Source organism: Oncorhynchus clarkii, chromosome 12 (assembly GCF_045791955.1).
Source record: "Oncorhynchus clarkii lewisi isolate Uvic-CL-2024 chromosome 12, UVic_Ocla_1.0, whole genome shotgun sequence".
Classification (NCBI taxonomy): domain Eukaryota; kingdom Metazoa; phylum Chordata; class Actinopteri; order Salmoniformes; family Salmonidae; genus Oncorhynchus; species Oncorhynchus clarkii.
This window is the reverse complement of record NC_092158.1, coordinates 82370701-82386451: the sequence shown is the minus strand read 5'-3', so window position 1 is coordinate 82386451 and position 15751 is coordinate 82370701. Positions and strand designations below refer to the sequence as shown.

At 43.0% G+C, this 15751-nt stretch overlaps 1 protein-coding gene, 1 long non-coding RNA gene and 3 other non-coding genes across 5 annotated transcripts; 1 reads left to right on the top strand and 4 right to left on the bottom strand.

Annotated features, from left to right (window-relative positions):
- Positions 1-703: 703 nt before the first annotated feature.
- LOC139421476 (uncharacterized) lies at positions 704-3172 on the bottom strand. Its single transcript, XR_011635636.1, has 4 exons — positions 3094-3172; positions 2532-2559; positions 2305-2336; positions 704-2095 (listed from the first exon to the last, which is right to left on the bottom strand). It is a non-coding gene; the product is annotated as an uncharacterized lncRNA (long non-coding RNA).
- On the bottom strand, positions 2167-2254 carry LOC139423304 (small nucleolar RNA SNORD88). The gene has a single exon (XR_011635856.1). It is a non-coding gene; the product is annotated as a small nucleolar RNA SNORD88 (small nucleolar RNA).
- LOC139423305 (small nucleolar RNA SNORD88) lies at positions 2414-2501 on the bottom strand. The gene has a single exon (XR_011635857.1). It is a non-coding gene; the product is annotated as a small nucleolar RNA SNORD88 (small nucleolar RNA).
- LOC139423306 (small nucleolar RNA SNORD88) lies at positions 2643-2730 on the bottom strand. Its single transcript, XR_011635858.1, has one exon. It is a non-coding gene; the product is annotated as a small nucleolar RNA SNORD88 (small nucleolar RNA).
- Positions 3173-4318: 1146 nt separating the features above from the next.
- Positions 4319-14511, top strand: LOC139421475 (protein kinase C and casein kinase substrate in neurons protein 3-like). Its single transcript, XM_071172422.1, has 10 exons — positions 4319-4809; positions 8604-8671; positions 10768-10924; positions 11075-11310; positions 11515-11670; positions 11755-11930; positions 12327-12447; positions 12750-12829; positions 13086-13165; positions 13319-14511. Exons 2-10 carry the CDS (start codon positions 8612-8614, stop codon positions 13426-13428), a joined length of 1176 nt encoding a protein of 391 aa, XP_071028523.1. The 5' UTR covers positions 4319-4809; positions 8604-8611; the 3' UTR covers positions 13429-14511.
- Positions 14512-15751: the final 1240 nt, after the last annotated feature.

The window sequence follows — 15751 nt, the reverse complement described above, 5'->3', positions numbered from 1 at the left end:
GGTTTAAGATGTAAAAAATCTAACCATAAAGAATCTGTCTTCCAAATAATGTTTCAAATGAAGGTAGTGTTATTTAACTGAAGTGCTTTCTATACCGCTCGCTCCATTCCCTATGGAAGACCTCTGTTCTGCATGTCCTCCAGGCATCAACTCCCTGCAGAAAGCCCCCTACACAGCTGCTGCACTGTGAGAGACTATGTACTGTTCAGCTGGTTTACAGTCACTGCATTATGCAATGGGTTCATTATCACATTACTCTTAGAATATCAACAAGGTATGAATGCCTGTTCCTGCTGCTATGACAACCTTACCATTTACTAGTGTTGGGTAAATGTGGCAGTGACAAACTTGTTTTGCAGTGTTTTTCACCACCATCTCATAGCAGGATTCAAGAGGTGTATAATTATGCTGTCAGGATCTGGCTGTATAGAAAGCACCATCTTGTTTAAGATATTTTAAACTGATGAGAAGTATGAGCCGATGAACAGTAACTTACAGAATGTGATATACATTTGCACATTCATATAAACATAAATATATGAATGTCAAATGTTAAGAGATGAATAAATTAGAATTATAATAAAGATGCAGAAATAAAATTGAGTGGTCATTTATTCCATGTACAAATAAATTGACCATTTGCATCAAACACACCTGCAGGGGGAGCTCACCAGTAAAGTTAGAAAGGACATGACCCAGAGTATCTGATTAAAATATTTTAATGTTTCAGCCTTACATAACAATCAGGAACATAAATAAAAAATTCTCACTTAGGTCAGCACATTTCCATTGCCGAGTCAGCCCTGGTATTAACAATTCTTCCCACATCTACAGAATTATTAGCAAAAGGGATATTGTTTCACAATCTTGGTCATGTTGGGGAAATAATCCTTATTGCTTTGATAAATTGGTGAGCTGGTGGATTTAAAAGGGACTGAAGTGACACCAGCTGTATAATTCTGGAAATACAGGTAAAAGTGCCTCGTGCAAAACACATGCCCCTAAATAATCCATTAAAGATCTCACCCCATGTTAACTTCTTTGGTACTGGGGGCAGTACTGAGTGGTTTGGATAATCAGGTGCCCAGAGTAAACTGCCTGCTATGCAGGCTCAAAAGCTACATTATGCATATAATTAGTAGATTTGAATAGAAAACACTCCGAAGTTTCTAAAACTGCTTGAATGATGTCTGTGAGTATCTTTAGAACCTTGTTTGAGCCAGGTGTCTGGCAGAGTGCCATGAACTCAGTCTCGCTCATGCCCGAGAGAGTTAGCTGCATTCTATTGCATTTCTAAAGACAAAGGAATTGAAATATTATTGAATATTTATGATAAAAACATCCTAAAAAGATTGATTCTATACGTCGTTTGACATATTTCTACGACCTGTTACAGAACTTTTTGGACTGTCTGAATTTGCGCCTGGACTATCCCGCGCCTTGTGAGTTTGGATTTGTGAACTAAACACGCAAACAAGAGGTATTTGGACATAAATGGACTTTATCGAACAAAACAAACATTTATTGTGGAACTGGGATTCCTGGGAGTGCATTCTGGTAAAGATCAAAGGTAAGTGAATATTTATAATGCTATTTCTGACTTGTGACACCTCCTTTGGAAAATGGCTGTATGTTTTTCTGTGGCTAGGTGCTGACCTCAAATAATCAATGCGCTTTTGCCATAAAGCCTTTTTGAAATCTGACAGCAGTTGCATTGAGAAGTAACACGGGAGTCCTGGGAGTGCCATTTGATGAAGATCAAAGGTTTATTTAATTGCTATTTCTGACTGAGGGCTCTCCTTGGCTGGAAAACGGCCCTATGGTTTTCTGTGGCTAGGTGCTGACCTAACATAATCGTTTGGTGTGCTTTCGCCGCAAAGCCCATATGAAATCGGACACTGTGGCTGGATTTACAATAAGTTTTTTTTAAATCATGTAAAATACTTGTTTGAGGAATTTTAATTATGGGATTTCAGTTTTGAATTTGGCACCCTGCAATTTCACTGGCTGTTGGCGAGGTGGGATGCTACCGTCCCACATATCCCAGAGAGGTTAACAGACTGCAGTCGCCACATCTTCTGTGGAGGGCCAAGATCTGCATGAAGAGAGTGATAGAAAACTGTCTGAAAATAATTACATCACAACCTACAAGGCTTAATTATTATCAGTCTCCTCAGACTCAAGCCTGTCAGAGCCAGAGAGCACCTTATCACCACAGATATTCAGAGCCCAGTGCAAAACATCACAGGAGAAAATCATTTAAACAAGGATTCAATTTTCTAGTCATTAGTACTTAAAGCTCACCTTGTAGTTTGATATCGACTTAGCCTTGTCACCTTTGGGGAAAATAAATTCTATTAGGACAATAATCAATGAATATAAAAATAAAAAAATCTACAAGACTGAGACAAACATTATCCTCAGACTCGGGCCTGTCAGAGCCAGAGAGCACTTTTTCGCCACAGAAATTCAGAGCCCAGTGCAAAACATCATAGGAAAACAAAGTACATATGAAAGAAAACCAGACTCACCTTGTGGGTTCTCTGACAGCCTCGTAACCTTTGGACAATAGAAAAAGACTGCCATAAGGACAATATCTGCAACGGACAATCAAGCAGACAAGACTAACTACAGTAGACGCGAGTATCCTCAGACTCGGGCCTGTCAGAGCCAGAGAGCACTTTATCGCCACAGAATTTCAGAGCCCAGTGCAAAACATCATAGGAGACGTTTCAGACATCGTGCCAGACACCGCAATGCCCCAGGTAACTTGCTAGCTAAGCAGTGTCCATAAAAAGGTTCACCCTCTTGGGTGTAGGCTAACTCAAAACGAAATATACTTGCCTCAAGTCGAAATTATAAATTGAAAGTTTTATACAAACGTTTAAGTAGCTCTAACTACTTAGCCAACATGAGCTTCCTGCATACGTTCTACAATTAGCCTACTTTGCTAGCAAGCTGCTAACGTTAGCTAGCCACATCGAGGGAATTCGTTCTCTGTCTAACTAAATAAAACATGACTGCTGAGGAAAGGAACTATCTAGCTAGATCGTTTAATTCAAATAAGACGAAAATGTCCAGCTTCACACTCACCAGGCCACGTGCAGACCCTCCAGTCTAAGCGAGGAAAAGGCTGACACACCAAAATGGCCGGTTTTATATGTCATTTCTGGGAGGAACAAAGAATAGGACCCCCTTTTTTTGCTGCCTATCGTAGGCGCCGTAAGTAAAAACAATCACCTTGTTTAGAATTAACAACTTGAAGTCGAACTATGAAATAAAATGTATTTAAAGTGTATTATATGCATATTTAATTTGTTAATTACTTGCAATATTTTGTCTTGGATAAGATAACCATTGGAGAGGCCATACATGTCAAAGCATACATGATTAATTGGTAAAAATAACATGTGATCAGGAAACTTTATTGCCAGAGTTACCATTATACACTTCTGTATAATACACAGTATAATACACCTCAGTATCATACACAGTATAATACACCTCAGTATAATACACCTCAGTATCATACACAGTATAATACACTTCAGTATAATGGTAACTTTGTGTGAGTGGTTCTACTTTTGGAACCATAATGTGTGGATTGATAATACTGTATTTCCCCTCAATGACAGCCCAATGTTTTAGGTTCAGAATCATTTGGGATGAGCAACAAGTATTAAATATAGTAATCAAAACGGTTTAAATTCAAATTTAGTCAAAGTACTGAACCATGACAATAACATGAGCTTGAATGCCACGCCTGCATTGCAGAGTCACTGTGTCAGCAGCTCAACTGTCAAAAAACGACAAGTCCTGGCAAGGCAGAACAGAGAAGTGTAACATAGCATTAGGCAAGAGATCAGAAGGTATGTGAGTGACTGCTGTTGGTAATATGGCCTCCTATTCATCTTCAGAGATCCCCAGCTTTAAAGTAAAACACACATTCTCTCTCTCTCTCTCTCTCTCTCTCTCTCTCTCTCTCTCTCTCTCTCTCTCTCTCTCTCTCTCACACACACACACAGACGCACACACACTCACACACTGGATGTCCTCACCAGCTGTGGCAGACCCCCAAACACCCTTGGGGAATGTATAGAGGAGTGGCAAGGGGGACGTAGAGGGGGTGGAATTTTGTTCTTCTTATCTTTGACTATATAATATGTGATTCTGTGGTATTTAACAACATATGACAAAACCTTAGGCTCTATATAGCACACATACACAGTGCTCTGTAACAGTCCTAGTCAAAGGTTGCTACCCCAGACCACAGGCACACATACACACTGCAAAAGGCAAAAACACTGCACACTTCATTAACACTCCATGGAGAGAGAGAGAGAGGGGGAGAAAGAGAAAGAGAAAGAGGGAAAGATAGCATAAGTGGGAGGGGTGCTGTCCAGTGGTGTGGTACAGAGAGCCAGAGAATTAGTTTTCTGCAGCTGTTTTGAAGAGAGAGAGGGAACGGAGAAAGCGGGTGAGGGAGGAGAGAGGGAACAGAGAAAGCGGGTGAGGGAGGAGAGAGGGGAAAAAGACAGCCAACTCATCTGACACTGACAGTGGGCCAAAGAAAGGGAAGAAGAGGGAGCAAAATCACGGTAAAAGAAGTGGAAGAGAGAGGAGAGAACTAGGGAAAAAACTGAACAGGCTAAGGGGAGAGACAGAAGGGGAGAGAACTAGGGAACAAACTGAGCAGGCTAAGGGGAGAGACAGAAGGGGAGAGAGAGAGGAGGGTGGTGAGAAACTTAACCCAGAAAAGAAGAGCAAGTGAAAACAGTGAGGCCACCAGCAGCAGTGAACGAGTGAGAGGTAAGACACTTTTCCATGTATTTCACTGTAACCTCAGATTTCTCTGGCTGAATTCAAACTTCATTAAGACCTGATACACTGATAGTGTACTGTACAAGTCTATTTTTGTAGTATGCAGTCACATGTTGCTATATATTTCCTCTCGGCGTGGGTGTATGTACTGAGTTATGTGTGACAGCCAAAACGGGGGGCAGGGGGAGGAGAGAGAGTGTATGCCAGAGGGGGTGATGGGTACTGTGGTGGGGGAAGAGAGGGTAGACAGGGGGTGATGGGTACTGTGGTGGGGGAAGAGAGGGTAGACAGGGGGTGAGAGAGTTGGCAGTGGGAGTATGTGCCAGGTTTGAGCATTTCAATACGTTTCAGAAGATGTACCCTTTCTGCTTTCTCTTGGGGTAGGCTATTGCAAAAGTGTTGGACTCCTCCAGAGATTTCTAATAGTTTGACTTGGACAGCACACAGGCGTTTCAGATTTTTTTGCATGGTCTGTGATCAAGTCAAATCTATGACAGTAGATGGTAAGTGAGATATTATTCAAATAATACATTGATTTGGTATGCTCTTATCACTATCTGTACTGATCGGAGTCCTTCACTAGAAAAACTATTAATTGGTTTAGCAGTCGCAGAGAAGATGTGAATTTAGCAGTCCATCTCAATGGAATGAAGGGATACCTCTCATTCTCAGAGATTATCAACAAAGAAAGCAACCATTGATAGTTCTTCATCGTGTTCTTCCTCGTGGTCTTCCTCGTGCTAAAATAAAGGTTGAATAAAATAAAGGTTAAATATTAAAACATTCCCGGCATGCCCTGCCCAGAGGGAGAGGATCCAGTGAGGGGACAGAAGAGTGGTCAAAGGTTAAGAAGGAAATTATTCATTATATATCTGGCCTCATGCAGTAAGAGAGAACTAAAGACCCTGTGGGTTGTGTCATCTTCCTGCAGACAGACAGACAGACAGACAGACAGACAGACAGACAGACAGACAGACAGACAGACAGACAGACAGACAGAGCAAGAGAGAGAGAGAGAGAGAGACAGACAGACAGACAGACAGACAGACAGAGAGAGAGAGAGAGAGAGAGAGAGACAGACAGACAGACAGACAGACAGACAGACAGACAGACAGACAGACAGACAGACAGACAGACAGATAGAGCAAGAGAGAGAGAGAGAGACAGACAGACAGACAGACAGACAGACAGACAGACAGAAAGGATCCACACTTTCATCACAGGCCCTCACTGAAGATGGAGAATCATGTGATAACCCATGAATAGAGGCAGATACAGAAGAATCACTGGATCTGATAGTGGGTCTGACTGAGGGTGGGAGAGATAAAGATATCTGTGACAGAGTGGGATTTGTTACATTCTCTGTAAAATGCCTTGAGAGAGGTTTTATTGTAAGCTGTTTGGGATCATGTGGGTTTGTCTCTCTAGTTTATATTTTGTGTCACTGAGCATGTGAGTCTGTCTGCAGGGCCGCCTCTAGCCTTTTGGGGATTTTTTTGCAGTTTTAAAGCTAATTTCCTGCAATTCTACACATTTTGTAATGACATATACCATGTTAATATGATATCTTAATGAGAATGACTAACAAAATCAATGGGGCCCCCTGGAGTTCAGGGTCCCTGGACACGTGCCCTGCATGTTTAGATAGCTGGCTAGACTAACTACCTATTAAACAAATGACATGGCTAATTGAGTGACTATCAGTGACTGACATAACAAGAGAACAGTGGAGGCTGGTGGGAGAAGCTATAGGAGGACGGTCTCATTGTAGGAGGACGTCCTCCTATAGCTCCTCCCACAAGCCTCCTCTGCAGCAGAAAAACTGCTGATGTACAACCGCATTTTGAAATTGTACCTGGTGTATTCTTACTCTCAATAGTAAGTTTAGACAATTATATTTTTTGGGGTCGTGCCCGCTAGCAGTTTTTGATTTGTTAAAAAAGTTTGAAATATCCAATAAATGTCGTTCCACTTCATGATTGTGTCCCACTTGTTGTTGATTCTTCACAAAAAAATACAGTTTTATATCTTTATGTTTGAAGCCTGAAATGTGGCAAAAGTTCGCAAAGTTCAAGGGGGCCGAATACTTTCGCAAGGCACTGTATGTCGCTGGAACTGGCACTGTCTGTCTGAGTGTGTGTCTGTAGATTTAGGAGCATGTGAGTTTGTGTGTGTGTTGTGTGCATATTGCATGTGTGTCTTTATTTTTATGTTTTCTCTAGGGTGAGAGGGGAAGACAAGCCCATCAGCAGAGACACAGAGAGGGAGAGAGTAGGGAGACGGGGAAGGTGGGGTGACTTTTACCCCTGTTTATTTTGGGATGGCTCAAATTTCAAAGCTGGGAATTGTGGGATAGGGCATTCCATCCTTGCTGATAGACTCAGGGCCTTAAATGCCAGGCCTCTGAGTATCTGTTTTACTGTATTATACTGATACTGTACCACGCCAGAATAACTCCCTCTCACCTACTGGTAGTTATCAATCTACTCTGTACACTGTAGAAATTAGACTTTGCTTTTGCAACACATTTGTCCAATTCTACACTGTAACGGAAAACTGTAATTTATACGGTAATTTGGGGTGTTTTCAACAACAACAAATTTGTGGGCGGGGAAATAATTGCTGTATTTCTAATGGTATTGTAAATCCAAACCACAGAGCACAGTACCATACCGTATCTTTGGAGCGCCAAAAACCTTTTGACCACTAGTGGGTGCACGGTATTGTTGTTCCTGGACATTACCATATTTTGAGGCGTGCCTTGTAAGATGCTATTTTTGTTGCAGCAGTGAGTGAGAATGTTGGACCAATTTAACTTCTCTGTGGTTAAAGTGCCTCATCAATTTAAAATGTATAAGGCACAGATTGGAGTGGCAGCAAGTTGTAGCCCTTTCCTGCAGTCAATAACCAAAGTGCTCTCTCTGGTCTTATGGGTGGAATGTTATCAATAATTGTCATAATATGCTAATTTATCAACAAAAAAAATGTAAAGCAATGAAAATCCAGTGTTTCTATGTCAAACAGTTTTGTTATATTTCAGTCTTCTGTGATTTACGTTTGAAACATTTGAACTCTCTATCTGACATGGTACAGGTCTCTTCTTTTTAAGCCCATAACCATGTGTGTGAGGTGTATACTTTTGTTTCAAGTAGATTTGTTTAAGACTACCATGTGTGACCCTGATTTAGCCCACTGCAGTAAAATATTAAACCTTACATTTTGCCATGTCCTTGGTCTGTTTTGCTCTGTGGTTGCAGCCAGTTTGGAAGCCTTTGTTAAGGCCTCCAGATGTGCACGTGATATAAAACACCAAATATGTGTGAACACTTTGCATACTGCAGCAGCCAACCTGCTTGCACCAATCCCTTGTAATTACAGAAAAATACTGTGGAATATAAACCCCACCCCTCAGTGAATTTCATTTATTCACAATTGAAGAGTACTTGCTTTGATACCGTATTTATATTACAGTAGGTATACTACAATATGAAACACAGAATTGTACTTATGACTGAGCTGCCTGTAAGTTACTGCCAAATTCACAGCAAGGCCTTTACAGTGTATCCTCTTATCTGTCCAGTTGTATTAATACATGTAACAATCTCTTGAATCAACTTTCCTATGGAGGAAAATAATTATCTCAGACTTTCTGAACCAAACTGGTCTTCATGGATTTCCATCGTTGTATTCAACTGACCACCTGGATGGTGTAAAGGTATGTTGAGAGGTGCACAGAATGTTGAAGGACATAAATGATTTCACTACATATTCTTCTGTTTCAGTGGACAGGATGTCGACTCTCCCTCCTGAGGTTGCCACTGAAGATGCCACCAAACAGAGCTTCTGGATGGTGAGTGTGTGTGTGTGTGTGTGTGTGTGTGTGTGTGTGTGTGTGTGTGCGTGTGTGCACAGAGAAATGTAATGAGAGAAATGGAGAAAGAGGTGGAGAGGGGGAAGAAACAGACAGGAAAACACAGCACCATTTAGCCTCAGGATGTCTTGATAACCTTGTACAAGAGATTCCCGTGACAGACAAAACAGTATTGCTGCTCATAGGTCAGTGTGTACAAGGCCTCTCACACTAGGCTGGCCATATGTTGTTTAGCTTCAGATAAATGAAGTTCTGCTTCCCTTTTAGCTGGGGCATCATCCCATCATTCACCCACCTCTTTACAGCCGTATCCTAATCATTACAACGTTATTACCTGTTAATAAACAACTCTGAAATGGATTATAACAACTTAATAATACATCATATATGCCATTTAGCCATTTTATCCAAACCAACTTACAGTCATGCGTCCATACATTTTACGTATGCGTAAGATGTTTATTTAGTTGCTGTGTACAGTGAAATACTTAAGCTCTGAGCTCCAACAGTGCAGGTGTGAATGAAACAAACAAAGAAAACAATAGTAATACTGATAAATACTGATAAATATAAATGTCCATTGGTGTCCATCGAGGGAGCAGATAGCCAATATGTTTCTCAAATGAAAAATATATTTGTTTTTAACCATCCTCCATAATGCTCATATAGGCTGATAAATGTGCTATGGCTATAGGATAGGTTGGTTTGGCTTCTATGCTCCACCAACAGCTCCATCCGACAAACCCGTGTCTGCTTCTTCTCTTCCTGTTTGCTGGCCTCCTGGTCATTGCCCCACTTTCATCTCCTCTCTCGGTGTAATTTGGGCTCCCTCCTGTTGTGTTGGATGTGTTTCCAGCCCAGTTCCTCTTAATGCTGCTCTCTGGCCCTCCTCTTCTGGCTGCTGCCTGTCATTGTGAAGTGTTGGGTTGAATATGTGCTCTGACTCTTATTATGGAGTATACTGGTTGTGTTGTCATAGTTGTTACTAGTTCAGTTCTGTAGAGTGTGTAGAACAGCCATCACTGGAGTGACAGTCCACTGTACTGTCTGATTGATTTGAGTTTATAGGTTCACTATGTTGTTTTCCCAGCATTTCACATTGTTCTAGTTCTGCCTGTTATGTACGCAACTATACAGCCATTTGATTGCTCTACTGTCTTGGTATGTACATGAAATGTGATTTGTTACAGAGAACCATGTCAGATCTCTGATGACTTGTTTTCTGTGATATACTGTAGTGTTGTGCAGGCTCAGTTGTAGTGGCTGTCTCGGCCTTTGTGATTGGTTGGCTGTGGCTAGTTCTGGAGCAGTGCTGTTGGCTTTGGGCAAGATTCCTCAGCTGTTTTCACTTAATTCTCAGAGTCAGTAGAAACCACAACATACACAAAGAGAGAGGGAGAGGGAGGGAACGGGAAGAAGATGACCTAAAGGAGAGACAATTACATAGATATTGTTTGGAAACGTGCCAAGGTGTGTGCATGTACGAGAGAAAGAGAGTGAAAGAGTGAGACAGAGAGAGAGAGAGAGAGAGAGAGAGAGAGAGAGAGAGAGAAATTAAAAGTTATCAAACTGAGGCAGAGGGGTGAAAATAGAGCCAGGAAATAATTGAGCGTTTTCCAAACTCCACATCCACAAACACAACTCTGGTAATGTCATTACCCTCAGTGAATTGCCCTCTGTTACTCCATCACTCCCTTTTCATCTGTCCTTTTACTGGCTTGTCTACACCAGCCACACCCCATGGTGCCTTCATTAGGCTTTTACAGAAACCTCAAAACATTAAAATGACTTGTCTAAAGGAAAACAGATCGACGTTAGGATGAGAACAGGTTACAGGTCATGGTGTTGAGAGTGTAGAGAGGAAAGTAAACTGAAATTAACTTCACTATTCGTGTTAATATCCATTGCTACATTACTACTTACTGTATGTTCAATCTCAAACTTTTCCCTCTGCCTCCTCGTCCTTGTTCACCCTCCCTCCCTCCCTCCCTCCCTCCCTCCCTCCCTCCCTCCCTCCCTCCCTCCCTCCCTCCCTCCCTCCCTCCCTCCCTCCCTCCCTCCCTCCCTCCCCCTAGCCTGGGAACTACCAGCGCACGGTGAAGCGCACAGAGGATGCCTTCCAGGCGTGTAATGACATCGTGGTGTGCTTCCAGGAGAGAGCCCGTGTGGAGAGGCAGTACGCTCAGCAGCTCAGCGAGTGGAGCAACAAGTGGAAGCCCCTGGTGGACTCCAGTGAGTACTGCAGCTGAAGAGATTCACTGTTTGCTCACTATGTTCCCTGTTGATACTGTATCCACTCTCTCTCTCTCTCTCTCTCTCTCTCTCTCTCTCTCTCTCTCTCTCTCTCTCTCCATCCCTCTCTCTGCTCTCCTCCCTCTACAGGCCCGCTATATGGATCCCTCCTGCAGGCGTGGCAGTGTTTCCTCTCCTCCGCCGACCGTCTCGCCGCCCTGCACTCGTCCGTGTGTCGCTCCCTGGTTTCGGAGGACGGGGATCGGGTCAGGACCTGGCAGAAAGAGACCTTCCATAAGAAGCTCTTTGGAGGCTTCAAGGAGTCCCAGGACTTTGGGACTGGCTTCGCACGTGCTCAGAAGCCCTGGGCCAAACGGCTGAAGAAGGTTAGAATACTGTAGATGAAAGAGAGGTCTCTCTAAGACACTATGAATCACCACGTTGAATGGACAATCTCTACTGAGAAATTCCCAGACTCAAAGATCATACCTTTATATAGGGTAGGGCAGAGGTAACTGACTTGTAAGTGTTTGTATGGGAGTCTTCATTGAGTCACTAATATGTCAGTGTTACCTTATGCCCCCCCCCAGCTGGACAAAGCCAGGAGTGCGTTCCATAAAGTGCAGCGTAAGGAGCAGACTGCCAGGGACCGAGAGGTCCACGCCAAGGGCAACCCTGACGTGGCCATCGAGAAACAGAGGAAGATTCAGGAGGAAAGAGAGCTGGCTCAGCAGGAGACAGAGAAAGTAAGTGATAGACAGTAAGATAATGAAGGAGAGAAGTGAATGTGTGAGTCTGTGTGTGTAATAATGTGTAACTCTCTCCCCCAGGTGCGAGCCCGCTATGAGAAGGTTCTGGAGGAGGTGACCCGCTATGCCCCTCGCTACATGGAGGAGATGGAGTGTATTTTTGACCAATCACAGGAGGAGGAGAGGAAGAGGATCAGCTTCCTCAAACAGGCCTTCCTGTCCGTCCACAGACACCTGGACGTCACCAACAACGAGAGGTAGGCTACACCTGCAGCCAGACTGTGACTAGGATGGTGTGTTTGTTGGGGGAGTGTTTGTTGTAGTTGCGTTGTGTAAATGTCTTTATCTCATCTCTCACTCTCCTTTTCTGTCACGCCCCATTCTCTTATCCCCCCTCTCTCCCTCCCTCACTCTCTTTCTCCCCCCTCTCTCTCTCTCACTCCCCCCTCTCTCCCTCTCCCTCTCTCCTTCCCTCACTCTCTTTCTCCCCCCTCTCTCCCCTACTCCCCCCTCTCTCTCTCCCTCCCTCACTCTCCTTCTCCCCCCTCTCTCCTTCTCCCTCCCACTCTCTCCTTTTCCCTCCCCCTCTCTCCTTCTCTCCCTCCCCCCTCCTCCTCTCCCTCCCTCCCCCTCTCTCTCCTCCTCTCTCCCAGTGTGAAGGCTGTGTATAATGAGCTCCACAACACTCTCATGGCCATCAGTGAGCAGGACGACCTGCGCTGGTGGAAGAACACCCACGGACCGGGCATGCCCACCGACTGGCCTCAGTTCCAGGTGCAACATACACACATGCACACACTCACACACAGACACAGCGGGCTAATGGAAGTTAATGGGGCCTAATATAGTGTACTGTAATATGGATTGATGTAGACTTCTGCCCTGTGTTATTGTCAGAGTTAGTCTAATGTAGTGAACAGTGTTACAGGCTAATGCAGCAGACTGTATAACAGTAGAGCAAAGTCCAACATACTGAGTATAACAACAATGTGACCAGTATTACAGTCTCTGGAGGCTAATATACTGGACCGGTCTGCCTTGTTGTACAATGGGGTCTAATGAAACGTCTCTTTCAGGAGTGGACGCCAGAGAAGAAAAGCAAAAAAGGGAAGAAAGAGAAAGAGGTAGAGTCACAGCAAGGCACCATAGAGAGGAGGTAAACATGTCTCCATCTGTCTGTCTTTATTGATTCCTCCTACAGTACAACTCTATCTCAGTGATGTTAAGTAGTTGGAGGAATTTACGTTACAGTCTTAGTGTGATACAGGAGACGTGTAGTACTCACTTCCCATCTCATTATGATGACTCATATAGTTCAGATACTGACTGTTGTGTTAATTGCTTGTAGTTACGGTTAGTGTATGGTTGATTTACACTAACACACACACTCTCTCTCTCTCTCTCTCTCTCAGTGCAATGATCGGAGGAGTTAAGGTCAGGGCTCTCTATGACTATGACGGACAGGAGACAGATGAGCTCTCCTTTAAAGCAGGTAGGCCTTCACGCTGTACTTGTCTGTGAGTGTGTTAGAGAGAGTGAGAGAGAGAGAGAGAGAGAGAGAGAGAGAGAGATAGAGTGAGAGAGAGACTGTGGTACTCTGTTACTGAATGACATATGATGACCATGCTCCACCTCTCCCCTCCAGGTGAGGAGTTTCTGAAGACTGAGGATGAGGATGACCAGGGCTGGTGTAGAGGGATGACGGATGGGGGGAGAGAGGGACTCTACCCAGCCAACTATGTAGAGACGGTGTAGTTACACCACTATGTTTGTAAAAAGAAATAGATAGAATGAAAATGAAAGTGACTCATTTTGATAAGAAACATTGTGTCTGAAATGATCCTCAGCCGATGTGTACTGTGTACTGTTCCTTAATGAATCCAGGCTGCATCACATCCGGCCGTGATTGGGAGTCCCACAGGGAGGCGCACAATTGGCCCAGCGTCGTCCGGGTTAGGGTTTGGTCGGGGTAGGCCGTCATTGTAAATAAGAATTTGTTATTAACTGACTTGCCTATTTAAATAAAGGTAAATTTTTAAAGGTACAAATTTAATACTATCTGCAGGAAAGCTTTCATCCAAAGAGAATACACTATGGGGATATGATAGCTCTGAATGAACTTTTGGCATACATACATGGCATCAAATATCCAGTTTTTTTTCTTCTTTCAAATATGTTGGAAAATGTTTAATATATTTACCTGAGACACCTATATGAAAGCTATATGATGTATGATGCCTTTTTTGTACAATTTGAGAGATGCGATGCTGATTCTATAGGTACTGTACATGTCACCACTTGATGCTGAAGCCATACTGTATGGTTGCTGTTCTTATAGAGCTAAACTCTCCTGTTCGCTTTAGTGAAACATATATTTATGTAGAAATAAACACAGGCTTTAATCAGTGATTATTATTATGAACGGAGTGAAACTTTGACAATGAGCACAATTCATCAATACCTGTAGCCTGATCAGTAATAGTATGAGCAGTAATGTCTCCTGTACCCTGTGTGTGTTATAAGAGTACGATGTGACAGGATTGGGATCTCCTCTCATCGCCTTCTTGATGGCAACTCCCCTTAATAGAACCTTTGCCAAAGTGAAGGATAGGATGCCATTTCTGGGCCTGTCCACGTTCTGGTTTTTTTTTTCCATTTCTAAATGCGTGTATATGTGAGTGTGTACTATACATGCATGTGTGTGTATATGTGAGTGTGTACTATACATGCATGTGTGTGAAAGGTAAGCCTCGGCCCTCATTGTAGTAGTATATTTGAGCCTTTCATACTGTAAGTGCCTTTCTAAAGAATAAAATGAAACTAAACTAATGTTGATAACTTTTGTTGCCGTGTTCTTGGGACAGGACATGACGAGTGAGAACACATTTAATGATTGTGTTTGTGTTGTTCTACAGTACATACAGTATCTACAGCGTTTATTTACACATACTCTGAAGAGAACGGCTAAATGTACAGTATATGTGTGTGATATATGTGTGTGTGTGTGTGTGTGTGTGTGTTTGAGTGTATGCGCGTGCGTATACAAGTGCTTGCAGCCGTGTGTGTGTGTGTGTGTGTGTGTGTGTGTGTGTGTGTGTGTGTGTGTGTGTGTGTGTGTGTGTGTGTGTGTGTGTGTGAATACCATCAGCCTGGGTGTTGGAACAGGGCTCTGGAGCATGTTTATGGTGCCACATCAGTGGAGTTGTCAGTCTGAGTGACAGTCAGACACAGACATCTCTGGCTCCCAAGTGTGTATCACAGACTGTGTCAGAGAGTAGAGCAGAGTGGAGTAGAGCAGAGTGCAGTAGAGCAGGGCATCCTGGACCTAGTTCAGGTCATCTGCCTGTGATGTCACCTCTCTCAGCCAGATGGGAAGTGACATCACCATGTGGTCAGAATTCAATCACACCACCCATGGCTCTGGATGTTGATGATTCTCTATTCAAATGACTGCACATAGAGGCACAGCAGGGAAACAAACAGATGGTATCATTGTAATGTGATATGGAATTCAACAGAAATAAAGGTTATGTATTATAGGTTAAACATAAATGGAATGTCTACTGTATATCTAGAACAATGCCATGATTTGTATGCGACGTAGTTTAACGTCTGTTGATTGGTCAAAATGATATGGGGTGTATGGGGTCATGTGTGTAGGAAGGATGGGTCAAAATGGCCGGGGTGGTGTGAGGAAACAATTAAATGTTTGTTTAAAACTTTGAAAGGAAAATAGTTGAGTAATTGTGCTGTAAAAACCTGTTCCTTTGAATTATCTTCCTGGGAAAATGTAATCACTGGACTACTCTCATCACCAAGGACTTCCTTTCATCCCCAAGGACTTCCTTTTATTACCAAGGACTTCCTTTCATTACCAAGGACTTCCTTTCATTACCAAGGACTTCATTTCACCCCAAAGGACTTCCTTTCACCCCCAAGGACTTTCTATCAACACCAAGGACTTTCTATCATCACCAAGGACTTATTTTCATCACCAAGGACTTCCTGATTGTGTTGATTGACTCTCCTGCATTTTCTGTTGGATTTTAATTTAGATTTTTGTGAAATTACTCTCATT